The following is a 14,235-nucleotide window of genomic DNA, read 5'->3' as shown; positions in this document are numbered from 1 at the left end:
ACAAACAACATATGATGCAAGCATACTAAATATATAGCACTTAAAATAATTATTACTACATAATAATGTTCTAACATTACCCGCAGAAAGACATGCAGCCTACCATAAGGTCTTTTTAGATAAGAAGCTTTGTTGCAAAAAAGTTTTGTAAATCGAGTCTTACAGACGTTTTATTTTTATGTCAGCATCCTGTCTCTGTGTGTAACAAATACTTCGGCTCCCACGGGGCTTCTTTCATAAATTATGAGCAGGACTTTTGCCTCCAACCCTAGGACAGGGGTGGCAAACTCCAGTCCTGGAGTGCTGCAATGGCTACAGGTTTTCATTCTAACACTTTTCCGAATCAGTGACCAGTTTTCACTGTTCATTAACTTTTTTCCTTTCATTTTAATAGCCCTGTTTTTAAGGATTCAGTGCTCTGAATTATTTTTTTCATTAAATGACAGCCAAACAGAAATCAAATCTGAAACAAGTCAACAGTTGACCAGCTAAATTTGGGCTTCAAACTCCAATTAATTTCACTCCAACTGGTTTCTTAATGAGAAGCTAATTCTTGCTGTTAAACTCGTAATTTAATTCTATGGCTTGTTGCTGCTCTCATTCTGACACGGCTGACATTTCCATAACTGTTGATTTTCTGTTTTTTCTAAGAACATTGTCAAAATGTTTTGGGGACCTGAAAGATCAACTTTACTGAGACCTTCACCTTTCTTATTTTCAGATATTGTGTCACGGGAACAGGTGAGCTGGTCACATGGCACCTTGTTTTATGTCTCATTATTGTTTGGCAGCTAATTAAAGAAAAATAAACAAGGGGCCTGATTCAAGTTAATTAAAATTAAGGCGTTAATTAGCAGCAAAAACTAATGAAAGAGATGGTTAGAATGAAAACCTGCAGCCACTGCGGCACTCCAGGACTGGAGTTTGCCACTCCTGCCCTAGGACAAGAGCACACAGAAGCCCTGCATGTACTTCACTCAAACGCTGTTATGGATACATTAGCTTGGAACTTTGAGTCATACTGCTTGGTGTTCTATGGATTGAACAATGTTTCTAGAATGGAAAGAAACACTGACAAAAGTTGCAGAAAGACATCAAGCATTACTGAAAAATAAAATGCTTATTATTTGGTTGAATGAACTGCTAAAGTGTGTTAAATCAACAACTAGACTGTGCAAGCGGCCGTTTTTATGTCTACAAATTAGCTGTTAATTAAACATTGATGTTTTTGCTATGAATAAAAAAAGCACTAATCAATCTGATGCACATGCAACAGCTTGTACTCATTCATACACACACCTGGTTCACCATGATACATCCTAGTACCACTAAACTGTGTTAGGAACCAAGAAAAGTCAGTTATATCTTTAAGCCTACTTTTTTCATTTTCCTAATGTTTTGGGAGAAAGACACTACACTGGCAGCAAAAAATTTTCTAATGAGTGCAATTACGTCTTTTCAGTTTTACTCAAAGCTTTTCATTTTCGGCCAAATAAGATGTGTTGGAATTACCATTATTATCGTTTATAAGCATATTATAAGACCATTTACAGGTTAGAGCAGGCTGCAGCCAGTCTATTCATTTGAAAAGTACCAACATAATTAATCACTGGAAACACTTGCAGATCATTAATGCGTGAAAATAAGTCTATGTGAAGCCTATAAAAAAAAAAAACCCCAAGACTTTGTTTTCAAAGCTTTTTTGGATTCAAAGTTGCAGATAATAGATTGTGGACTTGCTGCATAAAACTGAGTCTTCTGTTCATCATCTGGTAATCATTTATTGCAGAGAGAAGAATTGCGGCTTTAAATATTAAGATAACCCTCAGGCCCCATTTACTATACAGAGTAAATGAAAAAGTATAACCCCTAGGTTAAACTGGGGAAAAGATGGTAGTTTATGTTTAGTTAGATGCATCAAAGTTACTTCCCAATGAAAAATACTTTACAACTGACAACTCAGACTTGGTGCTTATCCTGATCAACAATAACTGTATATTAATACTTTAGAAGTTGCATTGAAATAGATTCTAAATTAAATAAACGCAATTTAATGACAAATCAAGGCTAAAAAAGTTTATTTTAATTTGGTTGTTATAAAATTACATATCCATTGCTAATTATCAATTAGAAGTAGGTATGACACATATTTACAAGCAGTTTTCTGAGAATGGCTAACTGTACTCCAAATTTTCCTGATACTGGTTGTAAGAGATGAAGTTAACTTACATTGTCTGCTATCATACGGCCCAATTTGTCCATTCTGGAACCAGCTTCTGCAATCTTCTTAGCAGCACTAATGACATCTGATGTATTCTTGAGTGGTCCTTTCCCCCTATATAAAAGGTAGATAGTAATTTATTTGTTTTAAGACAAAACAATTATATACTCCTACTCAAAATACTATAAAATTAACACTGAAAATCAAATCAATTTCTAAATTGCACAATGAGGATCAATATTTTTCCACAGCAAAGGGTGGGTAAACAAGGAGTTTAGTAAGAGCCAAATGGGTCACTTTACACCATGGAGCTGAAATTTGGGTAGGAGAATCATCTGTTGAAAACATGACCACACAAACATGTGTTTTGAGATATACACTGGGACACACACTTAAAAGTGTTGCATCAACATCAGGTGTCAGTTCATGCCCTTTTGACTTGGAGTAACTAGCCATGAGAAATATGTTGTCTAATCCAATTCTACACAAGCTTGATAAAGTTGAGTTGTGACAAGCTTGCTCGCCAGGAAATTGACAAATAGTCTTGCATGATGGTTTGCATTACCTATTTTATGCAGGAATGGAACCTGCAATGGCTGGCTGATGTCCATGCTCCAGAAACATCAGATGTGAACACTCTGCATGCACTGTAACCGACAGCACCCCACACCATGTTGCCCAACATTAGTCCAGTGCATTGCAGGCATATGCATAACGGATGTAGCCATTTAACAGGTTTCTGGATGACATGTACTTGACCATAATTCCTAGCTATAATCTGTTGTAATCACTAAAGCAGTCAGACCGCCATTCCTCCCTTCAGCTAGCCCATTTGAGGGACTACTAGAAATGGGTGTGGCAGCCACAATGAGTGGTAGTTGTGAAGAGAACACATGACCACAATACTAAATTCTAGAAGATGACTGCAAAGGATCTAACTTAACATCCAAGTGCAGCAAATACTCTTGAGAGGTGTGTTGCTGAGGTCATTCAATCGGCCACATCATCCCTCCTGATATGCTGATCTTTCTGTTTGTATGTTTTCATGTATGCATACAAACATACATATGTATGAGTGCTACATGGTATATCGGTACAAAAAAAAAACAAAAAAAAAAACATACTACCACATTTATGAAACACTATACTACAGTACTACACTGTACTATACAACAACATTTATTTATATAGCACATTTTCATACAAAAAGTAGCTTAAAGTACTATAACAAATTCTGCATAACACTGGTAAATCGCAATACATGAAAATTAAATGAAATTGCTTTATGCTGCCTTTTTGAAATCTGTGCGTTTTTAAAGGCATGTAGAGTACAAAAGTGTGCAGATTCCTTGCAAATGGTATATGGTAGGCCTGGGTAAAAATATCGATTTTCAGATTAATTTTTCCTTTAAATGATTAAATACTGATTCTTAAAGCCTAAAGATCAATCTTGTGAATCTTTACCCTGCTCAATTACTATATGTATATTTTAGCATCTTTTTTTGGTGTCCGATCCAATACATGTTGCTAATGTACCTGTTAAGGCTTTCTACAGAAAAAGCACTTTATTACTTTGCATAGATGAGAAGGGTCTGGCTGCAGGAAGGACTGCATAGAATGGTGTCTCCTCCTCTACTGAAATCCACACCTTTGACTCAAAGCAGATTTGTGGACTTCTTATGGATTCAAACTGTGTGCAAGTCAAGAACTAGATAAAAGCAAAGCCATACATAAGCTTTACAGCTAAGAAGTATTGTAACACAAAAAAATCATAAATTATTTATCCCCAACAACACCCATAAACAATCTCAGTCAACATCTAAAACGAGTAGAGTTGAAACAATCTACATTAGATATGGCAGGTAGCTTGAAGTTTCCATTTAATTTGCCTTGTGCCAAAAAAAAATAATCTACAGCAGTTTTTAACCTGTAAAGATACAAGACCCTACATTTTTGTTGAAAACGAGGGCTTTCAACAAGTAATACAGGTTGTCAGACTGCAGTATGCTGTACCAAACAGAAAACAAATGAGTAAAGTTATTGTACCTAGGCTTTAAGACCACCTTAAGCTAAGCATTACCACCCCTCTTGGGTCAGCAGAGACAGTAGTCCTAACTTGACAACTGCGTATCATTTGCACACTACTAAATGGAAGCAGGCAGTGTTTTATATTTTGCATGGTGTTTTACTAATTCAGTTACATGTGGCTTTCAACATTTTAGCATGCAGCTAAAATGGCTACGAAGGTGATGGCTTTGGCAGAGAAATTGTCACTTACAAATGTTATAAACCCGAAATTCCTCTGCATGTGTGGACCATAGACGTGTAAATGAGTATAGTTTTTATTTATTAGGATGCTCTTTTATGATACACCGAGTCTCAGAAAGTGCTACTGGAGCAGTATACTTCATACTTGAGGCAAACACATCTATAATGGCTCATTGTGACAGTTTTATTTTACTGAGTCAAGACAGAAGTATAACTTCTCTATTTAGGAATTTTGTGTTTGCTGGGGTACAGCTGATTGATGGCTGGTTTGTTTGCTAACAAACTTTGTTGAGCTTCTATAAAGGCATACATTTCCCCTTGGGTAACAAAGTATACTTATTATATGGTATGAAGTAGATGAACCTCTTGGATTTTTTCCATCTTCTATATTCCTTAATTTAAACAGATTATGTTAGAAGTGTCCCAAAAATGGGGCCATTGGTGTCTGTATCTATCCTGCACTGTTCTTTATTAGTTTACAAGTCTGACTTACTCCTATATGGAATTTTTTTCATCTTTGACTTTGTAAGTCATTAGTATTATACATACAGCTATGTTCCTATGTATGATACGTTCTATGGTAACCAACCATAGTTGACTTGACAGGCTGACATCATTTGGATGGGCCATGTTCAAGGAAATTTAAAGTTTACACCAGGTTCCTTCCTGTACTACTGACATGTAGCTGTTCTCTTCACCTGATATTTTTCATGTATTTTCTAGCTTTTCAAACTCAGTCTATGGGTCATTAGATACTTGTCCTCTAATGAAGTTTTTAAAGCATTAACCTCACACAAAAGGAAAGTTACGTAAGTTGGGTGTCAAGGAAACAGTCGTTAACACTTTATTTTTGGGGTGGGGTTGAAGTGATACTCACCTAGTAAAATCTGTCATCTCCATCATGATCATACACATTTGTTTAGCCAACACAATAATGTCATTGCCACTGTCGTCCCATTTGGACACTTCAGCATCAAGTTTGCTCTTCTCTTCTTGGAAGCTGGCAACCTGTTCAGCAATCTTGGCTTTCTGTTCTTGAGGTAATTGTGCCATGATAGCCTATTATTGATGGGGTAAGGAAAAAAAAAATTAAATTAATAAGCACTCATACAATAATGTATGGTAGACTCAATTTAATCATTGAAGGAATTAAGTACTTGTAATTGAAGGCTTTGTTGACACAAAGGCACAAGAAAATTTCAGATTTATATGCTTTCATTTGGCATTGAAATCAGTAACATTTGTATGTTCAGTGACATTCATCAATATTAATAAAAGCTAAGTGACACTTCAGTTATGTAAAGAAGTGAAACATGGTCACATCTGAATTTTTACACAAGTTACCCAAACTATTCTAAAATTCCAGTAATTATTTACTCTGATGCTTATCTTTCTGATCATAAAAGGTAATTATGATAGCAATTGACGAGAAGAATTCATAATTAATTGTAGAATTATGGTATTTGCACAATTTAGCTCAAACTAATCAGCACATTGTCATCTCGTAACAGGCTTACGTTTCGAGTTTGGTATTTGTCCGTCCAGCCGTTTTAGCTCTAGACCTTCCTCAAGAAACTGCATGCATACATACAGACAGACACACCCATCATCAAGGAAAACTGCATATAAGGAAATAGTGATGACTTAACATAATGGAACTGAAATTTAACATGGTTCATTTTATTGAAAACCAAGGGAGTCTGTTCAACACAGTCAGTTTTTTTATATCACATTTGAACACTTTCTAAAAATTTGTCTCCATGCTTCAACTTAACAGTGTATATACAGTAGTCACTCCATTGGAAGGTTTATTTAATAGAACAATCACTGCATTTACATTCACACACAAAACCGGGAAAAGGTGCATAACCTGGTTAAGGAAGAAACTTTTTTTTTTTTTCTTGTGTTATGTGCGGTTAAGTAAACAGCAATCCCCTTTATACATTCTTGACAAACCATTCATGAACACAAAATGCTGCACCATGTAATAACACTCTTTCAACAAATTTTTTTTTTTTTTTTAAGTCAAGAGCTATAGATAAGTTTCGTTTTAGTCTTATTAAAATGTACAGTGGGGCAAAAAAGTATTTAATCAGCCATCAATTGTGCAAGTTCTCCCACTTAAAAAGATGAGAGAGGCCTGTAATTTTCATCATAGGTATACCTCAACTATAAGAGACAAAATGAGAAAAAAAATCCAGAAAATCACATTGTCTGATTTTAAAGAATTTATTTGCAAATTATGGTGGAAAATAAGTATTTGGTCACCTACAAACAAGCAAGATTCCTGGCTCTCACAGACCTGTAACTTCTTCTGTAAGAGGCTCCTCTGTCCTCCACTCGTTACGTGCATTAATGGCACCTGTTTGAATTCGTTATCAATATAAAAAGACACCTGTCCACAACCTCAAACAGTCACACTCCAAACTCCACTATGGCCAAGACCAAAGAGCTGTCAAAGGACACCAGAAACAAAATTGTAGACCTGCACCAGGCTGGGAAGACTGAATCTGCAATAGGTAAGCAGCTTGGTGTGGAGAAATCAACTGTGGGAGCAATTATTAGAAAATGGAAGACATACAAGACCACTGATAATCTCCCTCGATCTGGGGTTCCACGCAAGATCTCACCCCGTGGGGTCAAAATGATCACAAGAACGGTGAGCAAAAATCCCAGAACCACACGGGGGGACCTAGTGAATGACCTGCAGAGAGCTGGGACCAAAGTAACAAAGGCTACCATCAGTAACCCACTACGCCGCCAGGGACTCAAATCCTGCAGTGCCAGACGTGTCCCCCTGCTTAAGCCAGTACATGTGCAGGCCCCATCTAAATTTGCTAGAGAGCATTTGGATGATCCAGAAGAGGATTGGGAGAATGTCATATGGTCAGATGAAAAAAAAACTCTACTCGTCGTGTTTGGAGGAGAAAAGAATGCCGAGTTGCATCCAAAGAACACCATACCTACTGTTAAGAATGGGGGTGGAAACATCATGCTTTGGGGCTGTTTTTCTGCAAAGGCACCAGGACGACTGATCCGTGTAGATCTCAACCCCACAGAAAATCTTTGGAGGGAGTTGAAAGTCCGCGTTGCCCAGCGACAGCCCCAAAACATCATTGCTCTAGTGGAGATCTGCATGGAGGAATGGGCCAAAATACCAGCAACAGTGTGTGAAAACCTTGTGAAGACTTACAGAAAACGTTTGACCTCTGTCATTGCCACCAAAGGGTATATAACAAAGTATTGAGATGAACTTTTGTTATTGACCAAATACTTTTTTTCCACCATAATTTGCAAATAATTTCTTCAAAAATCAGACAATGTGATTTTCTGGATTTTTTTCCCCTCATTTTGTCTCTCATAGTTGAGGTATACCTATGATGAAAATTACAGGCCTCTTATCTTTTTAAGTGGGAAAACTTGCACAATTGGTGGCTGACTAAATACTTTTTTGCCCCACTGTATGTTACAAGACTGCATGTAGCACTCTTTCCTGCTTGAACCCTGCAAAGAACCGAGTTAAAACCGTATGTGTGCTTCCGCTCCTTACAAGAAGTCCTACGGAGGTATTTTTACTACGATAAAAAGTGTTGGGTTGGACTTCTTGTTACTTCAAAAAGTAATCTATGTTGCTTTTAACATTGCTCCTGACACTGTACTGCGGAGTTTAGCACTGTACATTTACCTCAACATGAATTTAGCGATGTCTGAAACACAGACAGATGTCAACCAGACGAAGGAATAATTTGACTGCCTGAGCATCTGCCTCAGGAAATTAATCTTGTGGATGGTTCTACCTGTGGCTGCTAAATGCATATGGGAAGCTATCACCTGCACAGAGAGTGCAACAGACATACACAAACTACAACATCCTTATCTGTAACCTAATCAAGAGTTTACATGGCCAAATAATTTGGATACTCGTGGAGAAATCTGTGTGCGCTAACCTGGTTTCTCACAGACCAATAGTCTGGTTTCTCTAACCGGAATAAAGGCTTGCATGCCATTTTAGAAACCATGTTTCTATAAATAAGTAAGTGGACTATTAAAGTGCACATTCATACAGTCACTGAATCACAATGAACTGACTTTTTTTTTTTTTTTTTTTTTTAAAACAACAATGCTCAACAGAAAATTACTCTTTAATCTCAAAGTAAAAACATATCTCTTAAAGTGCTCTAATTCCAAATATAAAAAAGACAAAAAAATTGATTACACAAATATTCATCCACTTCAGTCAGTATTTAGTAGATGCACTTTTGGCAACCATGACAATCTTAACTCTATGAGCACAGGTCTATTTCAGCCTTGCACATCTAGATACTGCAGGTACAAACTCAACTAGACTGAGATCTGGTCTCAGCCACTTAGAGGCCATTCACACTGGGGTTGTCGTCATGCTGGAATACCAATCTCCCAAGGATCAGAATTCCAGTGGACTGCATCAGATTTTCCTCCAGGATTTCCCTTCACTTTGATGCATTCACTTTATACTCCATCGTCACACACCTTCCAGGGTCTGTTACACAGAAGCATCCTCACAGCATAATGCTGCTACCACTACTGTACTTCAATGGTTGGGATGATGTGGTTTTGGTGTTGCATTTAGTCTGATGAACAGAAAGCTCAATTTTGGTCTCTATAGACTATAGAACCTTCAGCTGACTTCCAAGTCTCCCATGTGCCTCCTAGCAAACTAGACGAGATTTTGAAAAAAAACTTGACTGGTGAAGCACTTGGGCAACAGTTGTATGCAAAGCCTCTCCCATCTCAGCCACTTTTGCTTTCAACTTCTTCAGAGTTGTCACAGGAGTCTCTTGGTGGCCTCCCTTATTAGTCATCTTCTTGTACCATCACTCTCTTTTGTGGATGGCATGCTTTAGGCAGATTTACAGCTGTGTCAGCTCTTTCCATTTCTTAATGGCTGATTTAACTATACAGTAATCCCTCGCTATATCGCGCTTCGACTTTTGTGGCTTCACTCTATCGCAGATTTTATATGTAAGCACATTTAAATATATATTGCGGATTTTTCGCTGGTTCGTGGGTTTCAGTGGACAATGAGTCTTAATTTCTGGTACATGCTTCCTCAGTTTGCCCAGTTGATTTCATACAACAGACGCTATTGGCAGATGGCTGAGAAGCTACCCAATCAGAGCCGTATGGAATAAAACTCCTTAAATATATTGTGAGCAGGGGGGCTGTTCGCATCCCTAAAGGATACGGATGCTCCTCAAAAAACGCTGAAAGACGCTCGTCTAAAAAATGCTGAAAGACTACCTTCACATTGCTCCCTTCCTTGCGGCTGCTTTATCAAGCGATATGCTTCCCGCACGGTGCTTTGCATACTTAAAAGCTTGAACAGCACCAATCGGTTTTTGATTGTTTGCTTTTCTCTCCCTCCCTCTCTGCTCCTGACACGCACTCCTTTGAAGAGGAAGATAGGTTTGCATTCTTTTAATTGTGAGACGGAACTGTCATCTCCGCCTTGTCATGGAGCACGTTTAAACTTTTGAAAAAGAGAAATGTTTGTTTGCCGTCTTTGAATAAAGTTCCTGTCTCTCTACAACCTCCTGTGTTTCTGTGCAAATCTGTGACCCAAGCGTGACAATATAAAAATAATATAAACATATGGTTTTTACTTCGCAGATTTTCACCTATTGCAGGGGACTCTGGAACGTAACCCCCACGACAGGTGAGGGATAACTGTACTCCAAGGGATATATTTAGTGAATCAGATATTGTCTTGTATTCATCCTCTGACTTGTGCTTTTCAATCACCTTTTCATGAAGTTGCCTGGGAAATTTGTACACTATGTAGGTTAGGCCACAATACTTGTCACAACAACTTCTATCTAGCAGAATTCACTATTGTGTATTAGAGATTGCTCATATAATTTGATTAGTTTTTATGGTGTGCAGAAGTTTAGAGTACATTTTAAAAAACTCCTTTGTGATATAAATTCAATAATGCTTAAACCCTTTAACCGATAACTATATTCCAAGGTACACTTTAAAATGTCAACATAAAGACTGCATTAAATTCAACATACAAGCAAACTACTGTAAAAAGGTCTTTCGCTGTGGGACACCAAAACTCTGGAATAATGCATCTTTTGCTGGTAGATTTATAACATTTCAGAATTTAGTAATATGTATGCCATAACTAGGAATTACCCGATTAAAATAAATAACTCTAGCAATACTTTAAACTTGGTATTTCAAATTCACTTTCTCCTCTGCATTTTTAAGGTGGCATGGTATCAAAGTTATTTTGATTAAGTTCTTTTCTGACCTTGAAACAGGTGCATGCATTTGATGTTACAACTATGTATTTCATTATTGCCAAAGACATTGCTAAAGTCCTGTTCTGGAATATTTTTCTTGTACTGGGATGCTCTGCAGAGCACCCATAAAAAGGGTGGCTGATTGTTCTATGACATTTGCACTTGAAATTACAATTTATGGTTTAAAAATATCAATGGCTTTAATTCTAACATCTAAATCCATGTAGAAATGGCACAATATTCTGTTTCAATGATGTGCTTATTTTGCTACTGGTTAATCTTTAATACTATGTCTGTATTATTGTACAGTGACCCAAGATGAACAGTATGCTTTAACACTAGAACTACCAAAGCCTATGAAAAAAACGTGTAAATCCAGCCCACTTTAAATCCCTTCGCACCTCTCCGTCAGCGTCTTTTGTCTTGTAAATGTGTTGGATAAGCCCAAGCCTGTTATACCATCTCCCCCACCAACCCAGAAAGGGCCCAGCTCAAGCCTTGATTATCTTGGAGTGAAGTGCTGGAGTTTTAGAGTGGAAATAATAGATCGGTATTTGGAACAACAATCTATGTAAACACATCGTTAAACATTTTTCATGTTTTAGTAATAAATGACAAAATGTAGACATGAACTGTATAATGTGTGAAGCCTGAAGTCCAAATATCAAACAAACACTTTCACAAAAGGTGCAAGTGTAATACAACAGCTTCCGTGGTGCAGCGGCAAGAACTGCTGCCTTGTAATCAAGGGGACGTTGGATTGATCTTGGGAGTCTTGCAAATTTACCATTTTGAATAGCAAGCTGCTCTTATTGTTAATATTATACAATAAAAACATACATTTCATTTGCGGCTGTAACAGCCGGTGTAAATTTATAGTACATGTAAAAGTTACCATTCCCCCTCCCCCCCTTTTATTCTCTCAGTCACGATCACAATACAACCCCAAACATAGATCTGATAATGTTAGTTTTATTTGAAACTGGGAATAACTGTAGATGAGAGTGGCGTTTAGGGACAATGACACTGGAAATTCTCTGGAGGGATAAAAGCTGACACACAAACGCTGGTGTGTCATGCCTTTTTTGTTTATCATTATCACTTGAATTTTTTCATTCAGTTTTATTGAGTGTTCCTGCTCACGCTGAATTAGTATGCATCTTATGGCCCATGATGTCAAAGCCACACTGACAAAAAACAGAGACATAGGTATGTATATATATATATATATGATATTTGGAATTATTCATTTTATGAACTGTACAAAACATTGTGGCACTGATGCAACATTATTCATATAATTCACATATTCATTTGCATGCCTTCTTGCATCAAATTGAAATGTTAACAATTCCCCCACACCCAAGGACCGTCCTTCCTACATTTACGACATGTATACCTGTTGCAATGTACATACTTCTCTCTAAGCTACGGTTCCTACTACATTGAAGTGGCACCTGACACTGACTGAGTTTGCTTTCCTGGGGGAAGCAGCGGCGGTCTTGGAACAGAAGATTGTCGATGATGCATCCTCTTTTTCCATCACCTTTTCTTGTAAGAAACAACAACGAAGTTCCTCTGCAAGGTGAGCAATGAACACTTTTTTTCAGTGGACCCGTGCATGCCTTGTACAGTACATGTGCGTTGATTGCCGCCAAACCAAGCATGTTATTGCACACAGCAACCAGCCACCTGCGTGTTTCTGTTCGCACTGAATAAGCTCACGCCTTCTGGGGCATGATGTTAACACAGCACCAGGGAAAAAAGAAAGACAAATCTATGTGACATTTTGAAAAAATCATTTTATGACCTGAATAGTACCAATCAGAAAACACTGCAATAATGCTATATTATTTGAAAATGAACAGCGTCAGATCGGGTGTAAATTTTAGCTGACACTGTAAGTAAGGGTCAGATCGGGAAGGTTGGGGTTTTGGGGGAGCATGAGTGAAGAATGAAACTGGGGAAAAAAAAAAAGCTAACTTTTACAAGTTATTACTAAAACATGAAAAACATTTCTGTTTTAATGTTGTGTTTACATAGATTTTTGTAGACATGGAACACATGAAAAGTATGCATTCCAAATAGTGATCTATTTCCACTGTAAAACTCCAACACTTAACTTTAAGATAATCAAGGCTTGAGGTGGGCCCTTTCTGCGTTGGTGGGGGAGATGGTCTAGCACAGGGGTAGGCAATCTCGGTCCTGGAGTGCCACAGTATGTGCAGGTTTTTGTTCCAACTCAGTTCCTTAACGAGAACTCAATTATTGCTGATGAAGCACATAATGCTTAAGTGACATTTTAATGCTTCATTTTAGTGGTCTCGCTTGTTAAGGTTCTCCAACCTTAATTGCTTATTTCAATCTTAAACTGCTGCATTCAGTGTTTTAATTGCTCCTTATTAGCAATAAGATGTAAAACAGGAGTAGGCAATGTCGGTCCTGGTGAGCCGCAGTGGCTACAGGTTTTCATTCCAACCCAATTGCTTAATTAGAAACCAATCATTGCCAATCTCAGACCTTATTTAATTTTATGGCTTGTTAGTCTGTGCAATGTAAGGCTTTTATATCGTAGATTTTTTTCCTTTCCAAGGATATCATCCAAATGATTTGAAGCCTAAAACAGATCATTTTCAGTCTGTCACATTTTTCTATTAAGTGTTTTATTAAATCAAACCGTGCATGATGAACACACAGATGTAATTGGAAAAAAGCTAGCTGGAGAACTGCTGGCTGCTTTGTCTTTTACATCTTATTGCTAATAATGAGCAATTAAAACACTGAATGCAGCAGTTTAAGATTGAAATAAGCAATTAAGGTTGGAGAACCTTAACAAGCGAGACCACTAAAATGAAGCATTAAAATGCCACTTAAGCAATATGTGCTTCATCAGCAATAATTGAGTTCTCGTTAAGGAACTGGGTTGGAACAAAAACCTGCACATACTGTGGCACTCCAGGACCGAGATTGCCTACCCCTGGTCTAGCAGGCTGCTTAGGCTTATCAACACATTTACAAGACAAAAGACGCTGACGGAGAGGTGCGAAGGGATTTAAGGTGGGCCAGATTTACAAGTGTTTTTTTTTAGGCTTTGGTAATTCTAGTGTTAAAACATGCACTGTTAGAGGATTTTGGTCTGCCAAACCAGCTATCGTGCTATTTAATCCTGATATTTTATAGTGAGAGATGTAATAGAATTTAAATACAGTTGAGTATATTTTCCACTAAGGCAGGGTTATAACACACTTGCATGAGGGTTAAGGCAAAGGTACTAATGTAAAACAGATTTAGAATTTGAAACTGCAAATATCAAATGTTCATTTCCTTTTCATCCTCTAGATAGAGGTCTGCTTACCCTCATCTGATTTCTGACATGCACATATTATAAAAGTGACCACCATACAGAATAGTAGGAGCTACTTCCTTGGATGAAACTTGGATGTACGGCAGTTAACAGTA

At 37.5% G+C, this 14,235-nt stretch overlaps 1 protein-coding gene across 2 annotated transcripts in view; it reads right to left on the bottom strand.

The window, feature by feature from the left end:
* ctnna1 (catenin (cadherin-associated protein), alpha 1) overlaps positions 1-14,235 on the bottom strand; it is a 229,827-nt gene that overhangs the window by 36,586 nt on the left and 179,006 nt on the right. For both annotated transcript variants that reach the window (XM_051934138.1, XM_051934139.1), the window contains exons 15-16: positions 5,367-5,548; positions 2,230-2,335 (exon numbers count right to left, since the gene is read on the bottom strand). In XM_051934138.1, coding sequence (XP_051790098.1) covers positions 2,230-2,335; positions 5,367-5,548 — 288 coding nt within the window. The remainder of the gene's footprint in view (positions 1-2,229; positions 2,336-5,366; positions 5,549-14,235) is intronic.

Source organism: Erpetoichthys calabaricus, chromosome 11, assembly GCF_900747795.2.
Source record: "Erpetoichthys calabaricus chromosome 11, fErpCal1.3, whole genome shotgun sequence".
Taxonomy (NCBI): Eukaryota; Metazoa; Chordata; class Cladistia; order Polypteriformes; family Polypteridae; genus Erpetoichthys; species Erpetoichthys calabaricus.
Note: the sequence above shows the minus strand (reverse complement) of the source record. Positions and strands in the feature narration are given on the sequence as shown.